Source organism: Mesitornis unicolor, unplaced genomic scaffold (genome assembly GCF_000695765.1).
Source record: "Mesitornis unicolor isolate BGI_N332 unplaced genomic scaffold, ASM69576v1 scaffold23035, whole genome shotgun sequence".
In the NCBI taxonomy this organism is placed as follows: domain Eukaryota; kingdom Metazoa; phylum Chordata; class Aves; order Mesitornithiformes; family Mesitornithidae; genus Mesitornis; species Mesitornis unicolor.
In genome coordinates this window covers 14,416-37,976 of record NW_010185148.1, presented here as the reverse complement: position 1 = coordinate 37,976, position 23,561 = coordinate 14,416, and the positions used below count along the sequence as shown (strand labels likewise).

At 43.9% G+C, this 23,561-nt stretch overlaps 1 protein-coding gene across 1 annotated transcript; it reads right to left on the bottom strand.

Annotated features, from left to right (window-relative positions):
* Positions 1 to 1,153: 1,153 nt before the first annotated feature.
* On the bottom strand, positions 1,154 to 17,889 carry NEURL1 (neuralized E3 ubiquitin protein ligase 1; the record flags this gene model as incomplete). Its single annotated transcript, XM_010184745.1, has 3 exons — positions 1,154 to 1,657; positions 2,276 to 2,422; positions 17,209 to 17,889. Coding segments are annotated over 3 exons (1,070 nt in total), but the record flags the coding sequence as incomplete, so codon positions are not given.
* Positions 17,890 to 23,561: the final 5,672 nt, after the last annotated feature.

The window sequence follows — 23,561 nt, the reverse complement described above, 5'->3', positions numbered from 1 at the left end:
CCTGGAAGGCAGCAGGCTTGAGCTGGAGGGGAGAGAGGCAGCTCTTGCTGCTGTGGAGCCACCCTGCCTGGGCCCAAGGGCCAGCAGCCCTAGGCCGGGACAGTGGCCGTGGCAGAGCAGTGGTCGTTACAGCAACCATGGGGGCTGCCATTGCAGTCGCCCACCATGGGAACAGCAAGGTTCCCAAGTGGGGCAAGAAGGAAGGGGATTTACTTAAATAAACCAAAGCAAACCAAACCTCTCAATCTATTTGTTGTTGTTCTTTCCTTTCTTCCCAACATGTAAGGACAGATATGTTCTGCTGGCAGGCTGGCTGTGAAGGGCTGAGTACCACCTGGCTGGTTTTATCTTAAAGCACAGTGATAAAGTTACCAGTAAATAAAACCCGCAGACGTGTGGGTTTGTACATTCTTCCCCGGTGGGGTTGGGGTTTTTGTTTCTTTTTTTTTCTTTTGTTTTCTCCCTTTTAAGTGCTGTCCAGATGGTAGGGAGAGGAAAGGTGAGGGAGACACCTCGCCCTCTCCTGCAGGCCCATGGGAGCAGGGATGCTGCCAAATCCCTCGTGCTGTGTGGAGACCATTTGAGGCAAGCCACAGCAAATTGGCGTTGATGGGGTTTGAGAGCTGCTTGTCATACAACGGGATGGTGACAGGAGGTGGCTGGATGCTGCCGGGAGGGATCAAGGCCAGTGCCGCTGTTGGCTGCCAAACCCACCACAAATGCCTCTGCTAGGGAACAGAGAGGGAAAAACAGGGGACAGCTCTCGAGGGGCTGCCGTGGAGCTGCTCTTCTGCCTGTGGACACAGAGTGAGTTTTGCTTCACAAATTCCAGGTCCTTTTCTGCACTGGCCCCAGCCTTTCCACTGTGAATGCACTCACTGCACCTCGTTTGTTTGATCAACACTGGCCTCGCCCCATCCTTTCTAAGGGGCTTCCCACAGTCAGGCTGGTTGTACGTGGACACATGTTGCTTGTTTCTCTTCTTCTGCTAAGCTGTCCTCTGTGCACGGAGTGTGTCCAGAAGGAGACGTATAGCACTGAAACTTTTACTGCTTGCTGTCCCTGCTAAACATTGGAGACTTCCCTCCACTGTGCATGGTGTAGAAAAGGGATGATTGCACCAGCTGTTTGTTTGGGGTGTTTTTTTTTTTGAGATAAAGTTTAAAATCCATAAGGGAGAGTAGTCCATCACAACTTCCCTGACACACTGGAGTTCAGCTCCAGGACTTGCTTGGAGGATAGAAGAGCAGCATCTATGCTTGTCTCATCTGTTGTCCATGGAAAAGGGGATCAGGGTGGTGGTGAGTGATGATTGATTTTTGAATCTCCTGGATGATGAATAGAGATCAAGACCTGTGTTGTTTCACAGCCTCCTCTCCACCTGTCCAGTCCCCACCACAGCATCTGCTGCTGCTCTAAGTGCTGCGGTATGTTTTGATGATATCTTTGATGGCCCGTCTGCAAATGGGGCAGCAAGCATTGGCCATCTTCTTGAGCTTCAGCCCACATGAATAGCAGAGACACATGTGTCCACAGGAGTAAATGACCGTGTCTACCATGTTCTCATAGCAGATGGTGCATTCATCTCCCCAGGGCCCTGAGACGGACGGGGAGATGGGTGACTCAGGCAAGCTGATGGGAGAGTTGGGGGCTGTGCCTGAAACACAAAGAACAGGGTCAGTCATGCTGCTTAAAAGGCTTCTTGACATCCCAGGGTAATTTCTGCCTTGAAGCAGAAGAGGATTTGGTAAGTTATATATCCCACCATCAACAGTTTTGGATCATGCCAGTGCCTGGGGTTTTAAAAATGCTGCAGAACAGCCTATCATTTTCTGCTTCATGTACATTTATCTAAAGCTCACTAGAATTCATCGACATATTAGAAATATCAATACTGCCTTTTTCTGAAGTGAGTACTGAAGGTGCGTGGAGAGGGAAAGTGGGGGGCCGTAGGCTCCAGTTGAAGCTAGCATGCAACACATCACTGCCACACAGCTCCGCGGAAGGAGCTGTGCGTCACAGGGCCACGCACACAACAGAAATACTGCTGCCTCCCTTGGGACCTTTCATGATGAAAAGGGTTAGAGAAATATTGCTGTCTAAGCATCTAAGTGGCTTCCACATAAACCAGACTGAAAATAGCCTTTGCAGAGGCTCTCCCTTCCTCCCTGAGGGAGCTGACAGGAGACTCTGTTGCTCATTGTGGTTCTGGGAGACAAGGCTGAGACTGGGAGGGAGGCAAAGGAAAGGCAGAGGGGGATCCCACGACACTTACCACTGATAGAGCTGCAGAGGGGGCCAGAGCCACACGTAGACAATATAGGGTCAGAGACGCCACTGCAGAGGATGGTGGGGGAATTGGGTGTCGATGTGGGCGAACTTGGTGTGGACAGCCCCAGCCGTTCAGCTAATATGGTGGAACCTGCACCATGAGAAAAGAAAACCAGTCACTTTTAAAAATTGGAGTTGATGACTGAGGATGATGTGGCTGGGTTGCAGCTTGCAGTGCTTGTCAGGATTTGTGTCTCATCAGCATGAAATCTAGTGAAGAGATAAAGAAAAAAAAAACAAACCCACAACAAACAACCCTCATACACCTTTTTAACTGGTCCTGAAGAGGCATTGAGCTCCCACAGCAAATGAAATTTGTTGGAGCTCCTTAAGTCATGATTGTCCTTCGTTTCTGCCCTTAAATATGTCTCAAGTCATTAAGTGTAGTTATTTTTCTTATGGTTTCAAGCTCATATGCACCCTCAACACTATACCCAGTGATGGGCTTGTAGCCAGTAGAAGACACAGCCTGCAGTAGGGTGGGCTGGACTCCAGCACAAGAACGGATCACGTTGTCAAAGCACTCTACACTAACCCAGCACAAAAAAAAAACAACCACATCATCCCAGGCTCTGACAAATTCATGCAAAGTCACTCAGGGACTTCCCAGAGACAAACACAGGGGTTTGGCAGTCAGGAAAACTTAGCTCTGCTCATTGCTCTGCCTCTTCTGTAAGGTGACCTCTGACAGAGGCAGGATAGCAGATGAGGACAGAAATGTGCAGGTTCATGTGCATGAAACAAGGTATGGTTTCTTGGTGGTAAGAACTAGTTTGCCTATGGTTTTAAAAAGTTCCTAGTTCACTAGCTGAGAAGACAACCAGCGTAACTCCAAATCAGAATTAAAATGCTAAGACTTCTTCATGTTACCATATAAGGAGCCAAGAGACACAGAGGGTTTGGATCCAGTGGCCTCGATGAGTCGGAGACTACTCTCCAGAGAAAAAGCAGCAGTAGGAGGCAAGGAAATCCCTGTGCTAGAAAGTGCCTTCAGTTCCTATTTGCAAGGAGTCTACCAAGCCAAGGAGGACCAACCTGGGAAGCAGGGACTCCAAGTGCCAACTGTGGATTGTGAAAAAAAAAAGCAGAAGCACAGCACAGCCAATGCCAGCTTCTCCTGCCCTTGTCAGCAGAACAACACTGAGCAGTTCAAATGTAGCACAGGGACTGAGGCAGGGTCGCGTTTAGGTCAAAATCTGTTCTGAGGACTGCATACGGGGGGGGCGGGAATAAGCAATTTGTTTCAGCCTTCAGTCCCTCAGTTTTACCCCCACTTCAAATGAGGAGCACTTTGCTCACAGACATAATCTGAGGTTAAATAGCCTCTATAAAGGGCTTTGGGGCTCTCACACTTGAGATGCTGTAGAGAGGCACCTCCTTTATCACACAGACGGGAGCCGAGGCTGGAGGTTAGCTCAGTAAATACGCAAAAAAGAATGCTGCTGCCTCTAATGACAGCCACTGGCAAAGGTCCTTCCCCTCCAATCTGACAGATGACCGTCACAGAAAACTTGCCCTGTGGGTAGCACACTCTGTAAACAGGCCCAGCAGGGACACAGATTTCAGCTCGTTCAGTGCACACAAAACAAATATGAACACTGAGCAGCTGAACAAGTTTCTGAAGCCTTCCCTCTCCTCTCCGCAGCCCAGAGACATTTCTTCCATTCAGATGACACACAGCACATTGCATTTCTAACAATAACTTTGTCATTTTGTTAAAAGCAAAATAAAAATTATTAGGAACATTTTTCTTCCTGGGCCAGTAAGAGAAGTTGGAGGTGCCGCAAATGTCACAGGGTACAAACTGATAACGTGTGCTGGCAGCAGTGCAAATGACCTTTCCACAGTGCAAGGAGCAACTGTCAGTGCAGGAACTGCACTCTTCTCTGGTTGTAGCTGATCTGAGCCCCAAAATGGCCTTAGTCAAGACCCAAGGGCAAGCTCACACCTTCCCAATTCTTTCTCCTAACACAAAGCGCAAGTTCTTGACTTTTCTCCAGCGTAGGCATAGAGTTTTGTTTAAAACAATCTGAATTCCCTACCAGACAAGACACACTTCTCCCTTAGTGACAGAATAATCAACATAAGACACGTTACTCACGCTGTTACTATATTGCTGGATGGTGTGCAGATACCATGACAAGGAGCATGGAATGAGATCATGTGCAGGGTGGAATGAGTGTGGCCAGCTTGGCTTAACTAAAACCAGACACATGTGCTCAAAGCCAAACACGCTCATTGTGCACAAAGAGCTCCCACCAAGAGCTAGATTTCAAAATATAATTAAAAATTTAAATAATAAATCAATTTAAATAATGATTTAGAAACATTCTTCTTTGCTGTAAAGGCCCCAGGTAAGTTGTCTCTGCTGCTAACTTGTCTCATGCTTGATCTCAAACTTGCTGAACACACTGGAATCACCTTTAAATGGTTTTTGAATCAATTCCATTTGCTGTTTTGTCTGCAAAGTCCAAGTATTAGCAAAATCCAGAGCAGATTGACTCTTTCTCTGCACTTCTGTCTTCAGTCTGAGAGAGAGATGCAACTAAATGAACCTATATATCCACCCACAAAAGAAAAGAGAATATTACATTTTCAGTAGAAGAGAGCATTACCATGGAATGTACAGACAACATCATGCCAGGAAAGGCTGCTCATACACTAGAAGTTTGTAATTCAAAATGGTCTTGCCAAACTGGAAGAAAGCTCAGAAATAAATGGGATGTTATTCAATATGATCAAATGCAAAATGCAGCACTTAAGCAGAGATAATCAGCTACCCAAATACAGGACAGGGAATTAGTCCATTCAATTGGAAATACAGCTGTCCTATAGAAAAAGGCCTGAGCATTGCTGGAGTTCACCAGATGATCATAAATGAACAATGCCATCTTGTTATGAAAAGGTTGTGCCAATCCAGGGTCATAAGAGGCTGGTTAAGGGCTGGAGCAGGAGCCTGGAGGCACAGTGGTATCCCTGTCTCTGGAAATACTCAAAACTCGGCTGGACATGGGCTTGTGCTAACTTGGAAATCAGCCCTGATTTGAGCAGGAGGTTGGATTAGATAATTCCCAGGGGTCCCTTCCGACCTAAAATGTTATATGACTTTATGATTTTAAGATGGCAACATATTTCACAGGCTGCTAAAAGGAAAGAAGAAACAATCTGTTCTTTGTGAAAGTTCTGGATGAGACAATAAATCATTGGTTCAGGCTTCTGAGGCTTTCAGGTTAGACACTGCATAGATGGTGAAGCACTGTAAGGCAGTCAGACTTCCTAGAGAGACTATGGCATCTCCATCATTAGAGCTCTTTAAGACCAAGAAGGTGAAGTAGGGAGTCTCTTGGGATCCCATCCAGCTTTTTATGAGAGTAGTTATCTGTATCCGTAATTGCCCTTTAATAGAACTGCCTATCTGCAACCAAAATACAGCACCTGTGGCCCTGAGAGATGCTCTCTGTGTCTACTGAGGTGAACAGGGTGGTTTCCCAGAACACTGCAGTGTGCTCTCAGGGGATACCTCCTGAGGCTGTCCCAAAATTTAAGCAGACTTTTTTTGCTCATCTCTCTTAATGGCAGCTGTCTGGGGAGAGCTGTGCCACAGAAGGACTCACATTGGTAAGAAGGCCAGATGTAGTGGCAATACTCCCTAAAAATACAGAAAATTTGCCAATTAGCTCTCCTCCTTAATTAATATATAAAAATATTGTTTCTACATTTCTTTCTCATAATGAAGTTATTATGTTGAGCTATTTATTACTGCGAAGGCCCAGAGAGAGAACCAGAAAACAACTACAACAACAAAACCAGGTGAGGAGGGCAATGTGCTGGTTGTATTCTCCTCTGAGCATGCTTAGGGGCATTTGTTGTGATGCAAGTAAATCCCCAGGGCAGCTCTGTGGCCTGGAGCAGGGAGTAGCTGCCACAAATCTGTTCTGCAGCTATCATAGTCCACTGCTATATTAAGACTCCTAGATCCAAACTACAACTGAGATGGAGGGAAAAGCAGAGTAATGCCAAAGAACATGTTGTTTCCTTATTTTTGTTGACTTTGGATCACTGAAGGTTGGGAAACTGCCAGTTTAAGGTATTCATAACACACTTCTTTAATCTGGTATCTATTCCTGAGAGAGGTGATATAGGGGCAGGGCCATTCCTGGGACTCAAATAATGACAACAGGCTGAACTCCATCAGATTATGAAAAACACTCATCAGCCAGTGGAAGGCACTTAGTAACTTGTTGGGATTTGACAGGGGCATTCCTCATACTGTTCCAGTATGGGGAGTGGTGTTCATGTCCATACGGAGACAAAAGCAACACTCAACCCATTTTAATAAAGCTCTGTCTCCCTCTATTATTCCTTCCCCTCTCATAAGTAAATTCAACATTATATAGCCCCATTGCACTTTTTCAGATCTTAACCCAAAAGACCTGCAAGCACAATGTTTCCATCAGAGCACTGGGATTGTGCTTGTGGAAGTCTTGCAGAAACCAAGCTCCACAGGCTGAAAACGTTGCTGCTTTGATGTAGAAATGCAGCATTGCATAGTCTGGAGACTTTGCTTTAAAGGTAAAAAGAAACAAATGAGCAATATCCAGTGATTGCTGGCTGCAAATAGGAACGATTTCTGCCCCTAGATTACTTTTTGGCAGTGCCAAACACCATCTCAGGTGTTTCTCTCACCTTCTGCTATTTTCATTACCCGCCTAGGCTCTTAATGGCTATTTTACCAGCTTTGTAAAAATAATGCATAACCACTCAGTCTGCACTCCAGAGCTATCCTGTTCCCCTCCTTTGAACCTATCCAACCTGAACTTTGTTTTTCCTGGCTTTCAGGATGCTGTCAGTAAATGACCACTGCTGTACAACTCACAGCTCATATAGTTCAAACATCTTCACCTTTTAAATGGGCTTTCCTTACCCATACCCATCTTCTGGACTATGCCAGGATCTTAACTAAACATTGTACCTAAAAGACAAAATATGGAAGCCTCCTGCCATAGTTTCTAAGGAAGATAAAGTCTTAGGCAACATATTGCCTTGCCCATATGCTGAGTATCATGTGGAGCACATTGACAGCCCCTTCTTTTTCTGAAACACATTTGATATACATCAGGTAATCACAGATTTTCAATGTTGTTCCATCCCATCTGCAGGTCCCAGAGCTTCCACAGAGGAAAATATTAGATCAGCTGCTGAAATCTGGCTATAGCCTTCAAACTGGCTTATTTAAGGGTGCTCAAGAGAGCTGTGCACTTCTCAAGCATTTGAGTCCAGGGAGCACTGGGCACCTGACGGTCACAGTCACTCAGATGCCTTTCAAAACTTTCAACTTGATTTCCCTTTGTCTTTGGCCAGATTTTTAAGCCTGTCAGCTAAAATATTTCCCTTATCTCAAAAACTGCTCATTATACATTCTCACATTTAACACTCTCAATGTGTCAGGGCCATTGATTTTGTTATCTAAATAGGATCAAGGTTCTTTCAAAAACCTGGCACAATTGTGGGTACTGAGCTCATGTGAACATTTGCCTGAGGAGGTCTGTCCCTTAACACATGAGCTCCAGCAGTGTGAGCGGGCTGTGATGTTACTGAGGCTGGATACTAGAGCAACTTAACCCTGGAAGAGTGATATCTTTGCTTAATCAAATCTACTACAGATCTGTGGCTCTATAGTGACCACTAGTGTGTGAGCACCCTTGATAAATAACCATGTGCAAGACTGGTAGGACCGGGACCTCAATTTTGGTCCATACTATTTTTTTACTGAAAAATCTCCTATATAAATATATTTTTTCTCCTCATGGATGTAGCTTGTGTAGAACTTTCCCACTTTATTTTTTCTTCTATCCATTCATTCATTTCAGGGAAAAAAAGGTAGAGCTATGAGAGAATGCAGACTGGTGGAATTACACGGCTCTTTCACTTATTACAAGAGCAAAAGCCAATACCGAAGACGCAGTTCAGTAAACGTGTATTCTCTTGACCTTGCAATCTAGTGGCAAGACACACTGTACTGAGACATCCTGGGTTCTTTGCCTTCTCTCAGAAGACATTTCCATCTTTGGTTGTTCCCCAGCCAGATTTCAGACTAATGACTCTCCCTTGACACTGATATGGGAAACCCTGGTATTCCTTCAGTGGCACATCCACTGAAAGGTAGGTCTTATCAAGACAAGCTTTGCAATAGCTAAATCCTTCCATAGTTTATTTCAGTAACTGGGTTTCATTAATGCCAATGTGCCACCAGATGTAGAGCTGCAAATATGAAACACGGCTTTACCTAGCTAGCCTCAACGCTAAAATCACAGCTCACCCCACACCATGATCTGCTCCCAAGAGCAGCCACATACATTTCTGCACATTATCGCCTTTTCTTGCCTCCAGCCAAGGCCACAGGAGAGCTGTTCTGTTTCCCAGGGCCACTCTGGTCTTGCCCAACAGGGACTTTTGAATCCATCACACTAAAACAAAGGAACAAAGCACCTGTTGCTGCTTGGGCACACAGCAGCTAAAGATCAACAATAATGTTAGGGAAGGATGTAAGCATATCCATCACTTCAGAATGCCATAAAATACATGTATTTACACAGCCATTTGTTGTGTTCCCACGGTGATGGGAACAATACTGCATTGACCAGAAACCAGAGCTTCCTCCCCCTTGGGCTCAATGGTTTTTGGCCAACCATGCTCTCAGAGGCTGGTCTCTGTGCTGCTGCTCATCTCTGCCTCTCAGGTGACCATGATGATCCATGGGGCTTTTTGCATTCAAGTATTTCCCGCAGGACTTTAAAACTGTTCCGAATAGAACAATATTGCATTTTATTCTTTACAAGCCCATGAAAACAGAAGGGATTTTGCATTATGCTTATAGAAATGTCAGGAAATAGGTCAAAAAGCAGCCTGGCCGATTTTGCATGCAAAGACCATAAGGCCTGTGTTTGCAGATGGGTGTCAGACAACCGCTGTTCAGGGAAGTAAAACCTAGATTCAAACTACATGAAGAACAAGAGTTCAGACTTTCATGTGGATCAGAAAAGGAGCGTACTTTATGGCTTCACTGGAGCATTGCTGCCTGCTGTGTCCAGAAGGGCAGCAGGGCACCAGCACATTACCCTCCTGCAGTCATACGCACACTCCAGCTAAGTGGGAGACCCATGAAAGCTCCAGACACCACAGAAGTTTTTGATTCAGCAACTCTCCCAGCCCAAGCTCAATGTGCAGTCTGAAAGCAAAGAGCAGACAGCAAACTTACAGGGTAGCTTTCCTGACCTGGCAGGTGAAGTTCAGCAGTTACTCACTTACTGCACTTTATCCTGCAAAATCCTGAGGACATGGACACCATGCAATGAATGTCCAGCTGAACTGAAGTGAAAGAGCCTCTAATGGGGCTCCATCACTCAACCTGAGAAATATTCGACCAGCAAAGCACCCAGACACTTAGATCAAGAAGAGGTAAAAAAAGAAGCCTGGATTAAGTAGCTGAACCACATGAAAAATTAGAGCTGGAGCTTTCATCTTGTTTAAGAAAAACAAACCAAAAAGCCCTTTTGCTGTTCATAAACAGCACCTTTTCCAGATCCAGCTCAAAAAGACCATTTGGCTCAGAGTATTTGGGAGACCACAGTGAAAGAAAAATCACTGCGTAAGCCAGCACCTCCAAACTCTGTGCTTCTCCAGAAGGGCCATGTATAAATAGGGTGGTAGATGCATACAAGAAACAAATACTTTCACTTTTCTTGGCCAGCACTGCTCTGAATTTCTGTAGACACTCTTCTGGATGAAAAGTTATCTGACAAAGAAGGAAAAGAACAGGAAAAAAAGTGCTATGTCACTCTCACAGAAGCCAGAATAACTAACTCATGCCAGTGTTAGTTCAAAGAAAAGGCAGATTTTATCTGTCCTGACAGACAAGTTGCAATTCAAACAGGCTGGTATACAATCTCATATCCTGTATATTCACTGTAGGCAGGCAAAGGCGTTATGAGATAAGAGAAATCTATACATCACTTACTGTGAACATCTCACTGCAGCCAGGGATGGTTTAGTATCCTAGTGATGATAATAATTTCTGCTCTTGTGGAGGAAAGCATGTAGAGGACAGTCCTGTGGCTGTCACTTAGAGGAGGTCCACTGGCTTTACCCAGCCTGTACCCAGATGCTGGCTGATACCTCGGTACACAGGCTAATGCTCACCCGTGGCAAGTGTGGGTTAATTATGTGTCAGGTGTGATGAGATCTTTAGCGGGATGGTACAAAGGTGCCGTGAGCAGGTACGAACTCTGATATTGCTGACACTGACCACAAGGGACAAGCATGTGACTGCATCCAGCTCTCCATGACCTTACAGTTTTCCAAGCACAAGTTATAAAGCAACTTGTTCTCTCTAACACAACAGCTTCTCTTTGTGCTAATTCTCCCTTAAAACGATGAATATAAAACAGAGCATGAATGGAGAGCCCTGTACAGTGCTACAATAAAGTCTGGAAGTTACAGACACTGTAATGCTCTTTGTGTAGCTCTTACAACTTAACAACAGTAATGTGCACTTCACTTGCAATGAAAGATAAAACCATGCATGACAGGAGAATTTATGAAGAAGCATCAATAAATACAAGTGGATTTCTTTCCAAAATGCAATGAATATAACCCTCTTCCTTCCCCCCCAGTCTCTAACACCATAAAACACCACATACCCTGCAATGCATAGGAACTCCAGGCAGTTAAGTGCCACACAACACAGGCCTGTTCAATCCCAACCAGCTTAATGAAGCCATTTTTCATACAGGTAGGAAATGTTTCAAAAAAAACCCAACAAACCCAAACATGGACAATAGAACTCTGGGGCATTTCTAATTGGATGTGTGTTAAAGGAAGAGATTCATTACATGCATTTCTGTGCAACAATGTTTCACATTTCTCAGTCTTCTCTTGTGCTGTGTTTAATTTAGCAATTTCCACATCACTAGAATGAACCAACGTGGGGACAGATCAAGTTCCCAGACAGGTAATGTACTGGCCACCTCTAGATCAGAGATGAGGGTGTGTGATTTACTACTGCAAAGAACTATCTGATCTCAAACAGGAGAAGCTTAATAAATTCAGAGCTGGAGAACCAAGATCCTGGATTCTCCTTCCCTGTGCAAGGACCTTTTCTACAAACTGTATCTACTGTCTGCGCCATGTGCAGCATTTATAGAAACCATAGATACCAATTATCGTTTAAATATTTGTATGCTTGCTCTGCAGTAATTGCATGTGCAAAGTAAGTATATAACTGCACCAAGAGTGGAGAAGTTTTTTGGATGGGACAGATACTCAGCCATGGGATACTGGAGTCCTTGGACAGTCAAGGAGCAACCAGAAGCTAAGAAAATTGTTTCCATAGGAATGGACAAAAGCCTGGGTAGAGATGGGGTAAGATGGGATCTGCTCCCAAAAAGCTTTACAGACTCTTAGAAGGATGAAGTGCTGCAGCAGAGACCAAAGAAAAGAGGAGAGAGTCTCCCCTGGAGATAATCTGGTGTCCCTAGTTCCAGAAATGTATCAGCAAGATAAGTGAGGAACCCTAGGATGAGGAAGAATCCTGGTTAGAAAGGAGAGGGTGGTCTTCAAGGCTCAGATCTGGCCTGTGAATCACTCATGGTCCATGTTCATTCACCTGAGATGAAGCTAAAGTCAAAGAAAACCAAACAGGGCAGTGTGATGAATGTCACAGACAGAGGCAATTAACTTCCCCTGGTAAACCATTGCTCTGTGTCGCCTAAGCAAAACACTACTCCATTCACCCATGAAACTGCAACTTTTTCCAGTTAGTTCCTCAAGATAAGGGCTCTTTTGCAACATGGACAGCAGTACCAGGGCTGCTAAGCTTGACCACCAGTAAGAGTCCTAATGGGCACAGATTTGAGTAAGCCCACCTATAATATGATCGACTGCAGTTTGCCTCTACACACTGGCACTGAGGCCACTTTGGTTCAAATTTCACTGTTGACTTGAAGAGTCATTCACCAGCACCTTTTGTCCCACAGTGCTCCGCTGAACTAACCTCCAGTTTGGTCCTCTGCCAATTGCTGTTGTCAGAAATCCCAAGGAACCCAATATTCATACTTGTTCTTTCTGCAAGTCCCTGGCCAGCTCCTTCTTCCTCATCCCTCCCAGTTTTGAGCCCATTGACCAATTTCGGGAAAGTCTGAAAGAAGGATGGAAACCTCAACAATACCTGATTTTTAAACATATTGCAATGGGCAGCTAAGTAGGAGCCCCAGCTCATATGCCCAGGGTAAAGAAGGAAGATCAGCCCACACACTCTGCATTACCCAGCATGGACGTGAATACAGGATTACCCACACCAAATACTGGCTCTTGGGTTGTTTTTCTCAGGCCTAACATTGGCTCTTGGCCAGCATTAGGAGACATCCAGAACACTGCAATATTGTGCAGCTGTTCTGGTGGGATTGGAGTTACTGAAGTGCATGGACAGAAAGGACACAGTTGGCAACCCAGGTTCATTAGTATGACTGTTGATGGAACATGTTATTTCATTGCTCAAACGAAAAATTCAATATTACTGGAAAGGATGAAATTCACAAGGGAAATCACACACACACAAAAAAAACCCACAACCAAACAAAATAAAGGAGATGAAGGAAGATGTTTTACATGGTGGTGATTCATTCTGAGACAAAGGAAAAGGAAAGAATAGCCCTAACCATTTGGATCCCCAAATACCAAATATATAAGCTTATTGCTGTAATAGCTCCTCCAGACATGAGTCATACATTTTAAAACCTTATGGGGTCAATCAATTTAACTTCATAAATGAATTACACCACCAAAACCAGACCAAAACCAGACCAATGAATCCAGGCTGGCTCATTTCAACCTTTCAGAGCTGTCAATAAAACTGGATGTAAGCTGAAATGCTTACCAGCAAAAGCTGAAAGCAGTAAATAAAATTTAATAGGCTGGTTTTGTCAACTCTACAGGAATGATGCCTGAGAAAAAAACCAACTCAAGCTTGAACTAATGGAATTCCTAAAGGATATGCAAAGACTGTTTCATTTCTACATGCCTAATGGTCAAGGTTTCTGTTTGGTTATCTTTATGTACATAACCCACAGAATTTCTGAATTAAGACCAGCACCTGACATATAAAATATTTAGAAGGGCTTCCAATCCTGATAAAAAGATCTATTGCCTCCATCAATAGCTGGTTCCTGTAACTACCCTCACTTATGTTTAATTTAAATTTTTGTCCCTTCACTTTCCAACAGCTTGATATTTTTTAAGCTATTATCTGCTACATTACATTGCCCTCCTCTTTCATTTATCTTCCCTCCATGTGGTCAAGTTACCTTTTAACCTTTTCTTTGCAACAAATTGACATCCTTCCACCTCCCACTACAGATGACTCACAGTGCTATAGTGGTGTTTGGGTTTAATTTATTTTCCCTTTGCTGGTGTGACATAAAGAGAAATAGTGTTTCCAACCTCATCTTTATTTTCTGCTTTCTTATTTCTCCTACAGCAAATATACTGCGAGTATATGAGGCCAGATTGCTAAGATGGAAACAGAAGTCAGAATCCTTTACTATCAAACCAAACCCACACTGCCCTCCTCACTTCTAGCATCTGTAAACCATCAGCCTGGGTAGAGATGGTCTCCCCTGATATTTAGATTAGGAAATAAATATTGTATCCCCAACACTGTGGAATAACTGCAGTCAGCAAACGTCAGCTTCTGTGGTAAAGCCAGGAGAGACCTGAGCTTGGTCCTGCTCTAGGTCAAGACCTAACTAATCTCAAGGCATGAAATGTAGTATCCAGTAACAGTACCCTGAGCCACCTTGTTCTCTGAGTCAAAAATAAACCTTCTCTACGTGCCAGAGTGGCATTGCTGATCTCCACCTTCTCCATCCCCCTGGTGAAACAGAAAAGCTGGAGAATAAGCAAAACCAGCAACTTAAATTCCATGCTATAGTCGGCTGTAGTGCCGATGTTCCCTTAACACTGCATAACATTGCTTTGATTAATCTGATAATGGTACGCCCCCAGAAATAGAATGACATCTGCTATTTAAGATAGGTTTGGTACAATTATGCCTGTTGCAGTGTTTGTGTCTCATTTCTTCCAAGGATATGGAACTTCACTTTTTCTGTTAAAACTAGAAAAAGATTACAATAAACATGTCTTACTCTGTGATATAAAGCTCAAACTACAAAAGATAGATTACACAAAATTACTCTCACTTGCATTCTGAAGATGGAGCTTGTCATTAGAAAGATGAACACTTTATATTCTTCTTACATTTTCTAATATTAAAATGACAGATATTATGGCAAGCACCATAATCTGTTCCACTGCAGTGCAAATGGTGCCCATCACCTCCCTAATAACACTGCAAAAGCTAGAGATGAGAGTTCATTATTTTCTTTGCTGTCTGTCGAGATATTGCTGATCCATATAATTATTGCCACTGCAGAGATGTGCAGTGTTGGGACAGCATTAGTGCTCTTCCCTGGGCAGTTGCACTGTACTGATATTGGGACTGTATTGCTCCCAGCATTGTTATACTGGAAACATAGGTCTGATAAATTCTGTTTGTATTTCAATATCTGTTAAAGGTTATAGGCAAGCTCCAATTTCTTAGCATTCAACTGGGAGAGAGCAGCTTGCTGCCCGAGCTGACACGGATAAAGCTGTACACTCAGCAGGGTCCTACCCTTTCCTTGATAGAGGCAAGGTCAGCAAGTCTGGTTCTTTCCACTTGCATCTCACTTAAGAACAATAGCCCATTTTCAGCTTCTCTTTCAGTGACTGAGACCAGAAAAGTCTGTTATGTGGTCACAAATATAGGCAGTGAGGAGTTTTCCAACTCAGCAGATTTCATCTCATGGATCCAAAAGCAGATTTATCTAAAACATGCACAGAGAGTGTACTGGTTTGGGCTGAACTTGTGAGCAGGCATGGGGGACGTACACAGGGTACGTGCAGCACAAGGTTGGCCCAGGACACAGGAGGCCTGCGTTCAAGTCCATGCTCCATTGACTTCTGTATAAGGCCGTGATTCTGTCCCTCTGGTGAGACACATCCTCACTGCCCTGTTTCAGGTCCTATTGCAAGCAGGCTATGCACTCAGTGCAAAACTGCCAGAATTAGTGATCTCATATGAAAGGAAGCACTGGTCGATGACTTAGTTTCAGCAGCAGCTCAATGACCTGAGGATGTTTTCCTTCTAACGTAAACAGGAGCATTTAATCTCCTACTTTACCGGGCTCTGTTTGACTTCACCTACCATTATCGCAATGATGTTGGTGGAGAGCAGAGCTAGCCCTGGATTATGTACAGTACCCATAACAAATGTAATCAGGCTGAATTACCAGGGATTGACTCTTGGGCTCCTGGAAATAAATTGCAGTATTACATTTGTCACCTGTGAGCCTTTAACAGCCACAAAACACTCACAGCATAGGCCTATGGTCAACTTCAAGCAAATTATATAAGGCACTTCATGCTGTGATTAAGATGAACTGGACCCTGAAGACTGATGTGCATGTTCATCACAATTTATCTTCAAAGATTGCCTATAAATCCTAAAAAAGGAGGTGTTCATTGGCTTTTGGGTTTGTTTTTTTTTTCAAGCAAAAAGGAATGTAAGTATATTTAAAGTTACATGAATGTAACAGTATAAACAAGAACGGAGCATTTTTAAATCATGTCCAGTTAAAGAAGTACCAGGAATTACATCATTTTTTCAGGATCCACCATTTACTTTCTGACACTGACACCAGCAGATCCATTATATGGTCCAAATTCATGGCCAAACACATCTTGCACTTGTGTCCAATATATACACAAAAAAAAGGTAAATCTGATCCCAAGCAAATGTTAATTTGAGGCTTTTCCCTCCACACCTTCAAAACATGACTTCCAGCATTTAAATGAAGTAATTCAGTTAACAGAGCTTAAAAACAGAGCACAAAATACCAGGAGAATGAGGCCAGCTCTTCAGAGGTCCATCAACTAGGGCTGGAGAACAAGGAAACCCCTTTCCTGCTGAGCTGGTCAGTGCCACACTCTGTGTACTACCGAGATCATGGGGCACAAGGCTTCCTCTCCACTTGCTAGCCTGCCTCTCACATAGAGTCTGGGTGACAAACAATGATAGGACAAGAGGTAATGGGCACAAGCTGGAACACAGGAGGTTCCACTTAAATTTGAGAAGAAACTTCTTCTCAGTGAGGGTGACAGAGCACTGGCCCAGGCTGCCCAGAGAGGTTGTGGAGTCTCCTTCTCTGGAGACATTCAAAACCCGCCTGGACGCCTTCCTGTCCAACCTCATCTAGGTGTTCCTGCTCCGGCAGGGGGATTGGACTGGATGATCTTTTGTGGTCCCTTCCAATCCCTAACGTTCTGTGATTCTGTGATTCTGTGAAAAGCAAGGGGACAGCTCTTTTTGGGAATGAGTCATGCCAGAGAGCTAACACATGGAAAAGGGCATCATTCTGCCTACTGGCTATGCCCTACATTAGCTCAGCCCACCTCTCCTCCCCCTTCCTTGCTTCTCCTAGGTCAGTGGTGACTCATCTGTACGTTAATGGAGGCCTCTGAGGCTTAATTCACTATCTAAAAAGAGCTTTGAGACCATCAAGTGAAGGACGCTAAAGAAGCACAAAGAGGTAAGTCTTGTAGCTCATATCCATGTGCTAAGTATGTGACTTTGTATTTTTTTTTCCTTTTATAAAAAAAATATATATACCTGATCATAGACCAGGGAGAGAGCCCCTCATCCCCTCCACCCTTCCCCCCGTGATGTATCTTCCCCCTTTGCTTTCTTGTGTGTGAAGTTTAGAAAGAGGGGATCCAACATACCCAGCAATCGAATTTGCATGACTGCGCCATGTAAAACGAAGAACATCCAGAGGGGCTGAGAACAGTCCACGCAGACCTGCATGCCAGTGCTGGCACCGTTGTGACTCAAGTGCAGCTCACCATCTGAATTCACCATAAATCCAAGGATGTCTCCGCTCTGGAGGGGCACCACGACTCGGCAGATGGCCCAGAACTCCTTTCGGTCGACCAAGGACTCGGGGTTATAGGGAAGGTCACTGGGGCGCAAGGTGCTGGGGTCACAGGATGTCACCCCATATGACAGCGTCCCCGTGCGCACGGCGTTGGACTTGTTGATTTTGACAAAAATGGTTTCATTGATCCGCAGGGGTCTGCTGGTGAAAACCAAAGTCCTCTCCTCTCGGGCGTGCTCCAGACGGGCCACGGTTTGGTCATCGAGGATTTTGACGTGGGGTCCCCGGAGGTGGTGGAAGCGGAGGTCGCTCTCCAGCTGAGAGGGGAGGAGGTGGGAGTGCTGGGAGTTGAGGGAGTTCTGCGGGATGGGACACGTGGTGGCCGTGACATGGAAAGACTCCTCCTGCAGGTTGAGGTCACACAGGCTGACCGAGAGGCGCGTGTCCTCCGTCTCCCGCCGCAGGGAGGGCCGGCGGATGGCGGTGAAAGAGCGGGGCCGCAGGCAGTCAGGAGGAATGATTTCACTGTCTGTGGGAGAGAGAAGATAAAAAAGGGGTCACTTCAGGGAAAATTAAAGTGTCCAGGAGCTTGCAAATCACTATTGTTTTTGATTCATATGTTTAAAAGGGAAAATCAGAAACCTGTTGCCATTAATAGGTTTTCCCCTTTAAAATATGGAAGCAGAGTATCATAAAATGCATTTGCAATTGATTGCTGTTCTGGTACTTTCCTCACCAGCATCACCATTTTCAGCTTCTGAGCAGGCAGACTCAAAATCAATGGAAAGAATTGAACAAGGGAGGCACTCCTTGGAGAGGGGAAGCAGAGGGTAAATATCTGAAGTACACTCTGAACATATCAATCAATAGCTATACAGGCTCCAAATCATCACACCCTCTTTATTGTCTACAGTAATTCTCATAGATCTAGGAAATAAATATCTAACTACACATTTTTTTATTTTCAAAAAAATGCTATGTTCAATTCGAATTTATTTATCATCATATAAAATTTAGTTAATATTCCTGTATATAATTAATCATTAGTGTTCTGGTGCTCACTGCAAACCAGTACAGATACGGATTTCACACTGCAGAACTTGGGAATATGCAGTTTTCTATAAATAACATAGAATCATTTATTATCTCCAAGCCAAATAATTAAAAACCAAATCCACAGACATATAACAAGGAAGGATGATGCTTACACACTCAAATCCACCAGTGGAAACAGAATTACACCTTATCCTCTTTGTTAGTCTCACCTGCTGTTCCAAGAGCTAATCAGCAATTTCTTTGATTCTTTTTCTAAGGAACATAATCACCTGCCTCTAATGCCTAAATTACTTTTATTTAACATATCCCTAGCTATGCTGTTACAATAGAAATTTAAAAGAGAAAAATACAGAGAAAAAATATTTAGACATAATATAAAGTAAGCTGAGATAATGCAAAGGTTTATATTTATGCCTGACTTTCTGAACTCTGAGAAGTCCATAGCATTAAGAGACCGTTCACCTTGAGAAAAGTGAGCATGTGGGTAATTCTCTGCAAATGCTGTAATAAGGTATGACCCATACTGACTGCTCCTCTGCAGGAGCCATGCCTGAAGACTGTTGTGGTTCAAGCCTGGGTCTCAACAATATGAGGTGGGAGCACCTCATACAACACAATCCCCCACAAGTGGCACAAAGCAAGACACCAGCCTGGGACCTGCTGCAGGCACAGCACAAGGTGGATCAAGAAGAGGCAGAGCACTCATTCCTGCCCTTGCAGAGGGCACCTCTTCCAGCCACGTATCCTTGGGATTTTCTTTTACAACAACAAAGGAACAGGACCTCAGGTTACCTGAGTATTTTCCCAATGGGATGCACCCTCTCCCAGTACACCAGAGTAATGGCTCCATACTGGTATGCCAAGGAGAAATGCCAGCTACTGAATAACCAACATGTCCTGCAATATTTGAGGTCTGACTAACAACTTTTCCTGCTCTCCTCTTCTGGGAGTCCTGACAAGAGCACACCCACACACAGTTTGGCTTCAGTAGAGCTCTTTGCTTTGCTTAAACTGGATTATTCTGGGCTCCTCTTTAAGCGAACTGCTATTACAGGGGAAGCAGAGTCTCAAAATAAAAATGGGCTTTGTTACTCATATTTGATTTTCCACGTATTGATATTTCATCTTATCTTCTCAGAAGTTAATTAAAGAAAAGAAGGCATAAATAAAATTGGAAATTATCTAGAAGTAATCTAGAAGTGGGTCAGATTAATGCATTGTAATGTATGGGCTAGCATTTGAATTGCAAGTGATCCTGCTGGATAGAATTAGACTTATTTTACCCTCCTTTGGCTGGAAACCCACACAGGAGAACAAATTAATACTGGCAGCTGACGACGATCCTTTGGTGTAGGTGAATGGGCAGAGACCTTTCTGACTAGGAACAGAAGGTCCTCTCTATTTTATTCTCTGTAACTATGCATGTGCAGCCTGGCTGACAAATGTGATATGTGGGTAGCTTGCAGCCAGGGTTTTGAAACAGCTTGTTTTCCACCAGGACGCTTGCATTTCGCTTTGGCTGCTGGACAAAATATCTTTTTCCATCTGAAAAGAGGTTAAGGGAGATGGAGTTCTTATGCAGACACAGCACATGGCAGTGATAGCAAACCAGGGTTACACATCCAACTGTTTTACTTAAATCCATCAGTAGCTCAGATGCCAAGCCACTTAAGGGATAAGATGTCTCAAGCATATGGGATTGGCTGTGAGACTTAGGTTCATTAATGTTTGCAAATACCCATGGAAGAAGGGATTGCAGTTTACTGGTGGGTTTGTGAAAATTTAGAGATGAGTCTCTAAGAGATGCTGGCCTGCTCCAGGGCTTTATGTTTTTAGAAATCACAAAATACTCAGCCAAAGAAGAAAGAAAAATCCCATAAATATGAAGTAAAACAAAAGCAGGATTCATCTTTTGGGGTGGTTATGTAGGTTGGAAGAGATGTGGAATGTCATTTACCCAGAATAACTGGTAACGGCCAAGGGCTATGAAAGAACAATTCTGGTGAAATGTGAAACAAATGAGGTGACTTTGAGCAGTTGCTTTCACCAGAAGATGCCCAGGAACAAGTTGTTCCACTAATTTCAGCTGTCACTTTTTAAACACAGACCAAGCTGTTCACAATGAACACAGATCAAGCTGTTCATGCTGGAGTGGGCCGTAACGCAGCCTTACTTCTGCAGAATAACTACAACTGACCTTTAATGCCTGCAAAGGAGGGACTCTCCCTGTAGGAGTGTTCAGGCACATTTTTATTTGCAGAGACAAACCTGGAGCACACATGAAAAAAGATGGAATAACTTTACGTGACAAGACTGTAAAATACAGACCATGTCCAATGACCCATTACCGAGATCACCCAGCTTCAGCCTGAAGAATTTAGAAACCATCCCTTTTTACTAAATATTTAAGGTTACAAAATTTCCTGTATAAGGCAGTTGGCACTGTTCCTTTCAGAAAAGACAGTGGGTGACAGATCTCCTTGGGTGAGAATGGATGGAGCTGCGAGTGAAGACCACAGCTCTCAGTGAGTCACCAGAGCAAGTGTTAACCCAGCTGGCTGGGGTACCTCCAGCAACTGGCTGTGACTACGGCAGCTCCATGTTGGCCAGGTAGCTTTCCAGAGAGGTTTTGCTGAGCTCTTCATCAGTGCAGTTATGATGGAAATGCTGGATTTAGAGACTTCAAGTTTCTGCTAGCACTACAGACACAGCCAAAGCAGAAATTATTTCTACTACTTACAAATTTTCTGCTTCTCAGCTGAAGAATCTGAGACACTGCATTTTTGTAAAGGATGCCTAACTTCACAAATCCCTTTGTATCTTTTTCTGGCTTTCTTTAAGAAAAAAAGTAAGCAGGAGTAATTAATTTAGCAAAGTAAAAGTGAAGGGCACTTGAACAGTTCACCCATCTTCTGTTTTCTCCTCCTCTTTTCATGGAGTTTATCTGCAAAATTTAGATTCTCAGCAGCTGATTTCTTACAAAGAAAATTAATTTGAAGTATCTCCTCAGACCAGAGGCTTCAAAGCTCTCCATTTTCCTGCTCAGAGGGCAGGGAAGAGCCTCCAACTTCACATGGGCTCAATGTGACTGCAGTAACACTTTAAAACAGCACTTACAAGGAGCTGGTGAGCTGCCAGGTACAGCTATAATTGCTGCATCCAGATCAGAAGTGTTTCACTACCACCTTTTTTTTTAACCACTGCCAACTGTTGTCTTCTTCAAATTATCTATTTCCTTAACCACGTATAATGACTATAATACATATTTATTATAGATATCACATACATGCACACTTAATATAGCTACATGCACATCCAAACACAAATGCATTTCTAACCACCAGCATGCACAGATCATCTCAGTCCCACACAAACCCAAAGGGGATGTGTCACTGTCAGTGTCACATCATCATTTCCTTCCTTTTTTCTCTGTCTGTTACTGCCTGAAGGTTTGACTTTCCAAGGTCATGAGCAGCCAGTATTCACACACCTGTACAGGATCTGAGCAGAGCAAACTCAGCACACACACACACACACATACACACACGTATGCTGGAAATTTGCTGAGTCCTGTATTTAACTGCAAACTCTAGGGACACAGAACTCCTCTTGACACATTTTCTGAGATTTGTGCAATCTTATGGCCTCACAAGAATTATGTTTCCTCTGAGTATGAGGGCTGCAACCAGAATGGGATATGGAAGACCTAGTTTAAATATACCAAAATTGAGACCTATTACTACAAAAAATAACTTCAAATTAGGGGACTCAGACTGCTAACCTAAGAAGCTATTCCATTTCTAATGATCTTCACTCCCAGGAGAGCGAGCAATGCTGAGAAAACAAGGAACAACCTACTCATTCCTTGCATCTGGAGAACATTTCTATCCTCAGCTACTAAGCAGTGTAAAAAATTGGCAAGGTCAGAACCTTGCTGGTATACGCCTTCCCTTCCCGTACACAGCTCCAGTTCTTTCATTCCTTTTGTTCTTTGCTTTACTACTTCACAAGTGCATTTTTCTTCTCTTAACTCCTGGCTTCACTGGGTAATAGCATTTTTAGTGAGCACTGGTGCTCATTGTATTATTTCCATGACTGAGGAAACTCAGAGGTGCTAAGCTACCAAAAGACACCTTGAAGTCAGTGGCCCCTACAAGAATACTCCATATAATCACACAACTGCAAAAGGATGTATGCTGTACTATTTCCACCACTCTGAGGGGCTTGATTCCTACTCAGGAATGCAGATGAAGGCTCCATCAGCACGGCCTGCCATGAGGAGTTTTGCAGGGAGGACAGCTGGCTTTCCAACACCTGGAATCTTGCACTATCTCTGCCATGGTCTACAGCAGACTTATGAGGCTAACAGTACATTTGGCAAGACTCTGACATTGCAGGGAGACGTGTTTGAAATATGAGGCAGATGTAACACGCTGTAAAATAGCATCGCATTCAAAGGCAATTGGGAAAAGCAACCAGTCGTAAGACAAGAAATAAACCCGCGCTTCTGGAAACCTTCTGTCACTCCCAGTCTCATACTCCCCATCATGGGAGTGCAAGTATTAATCCCAGCTCAGCTGCCTGCCTTGTGAACTCTGTCTGTGTCGTGCTGTGGCAATTTTTACTCCCTTGCTGACTCAGTCCTAGCGAGCTGATGTACACTGCTGAGAAACTGCCATACTACAAGTAGCCAGAACAATTTCTATATGTTCTTTATAGCTCAATTTATTAGGTACTTTAAGATGGCTAAGGATTGAAAACTACTTGTATTCTCATTTATCCCTTTTAAAAGAAGGATGAAGATTGCTGTGGCTGGGGGCAAGGAGGAATACCTGTTCCCAAATCCCTTTGGTTACCAGCTTGCCCAATGTGTGTATGGTACCCAGTCCACAGCATCTCCTTCACTGGAAAGAAGAGCAGCCATGACTGTGTCTGGGAAGAGGAGGAGCACTGTGTGTGGCCCTGGGTTTAAAATCCAACCAAACCAAAGCATGACTGGAAGCAGATCTTCATGTAGCCAGCCGTACTCACAGTGTTCAAGACATCCTCATCACCGTGAGATGCTCTGCTCTAGGCTCTCTCAGGCTCTGCCACATGTATCTTAACTGTTTTATTGGACCAGGAGGAGCTATGCAAACAGGAGAG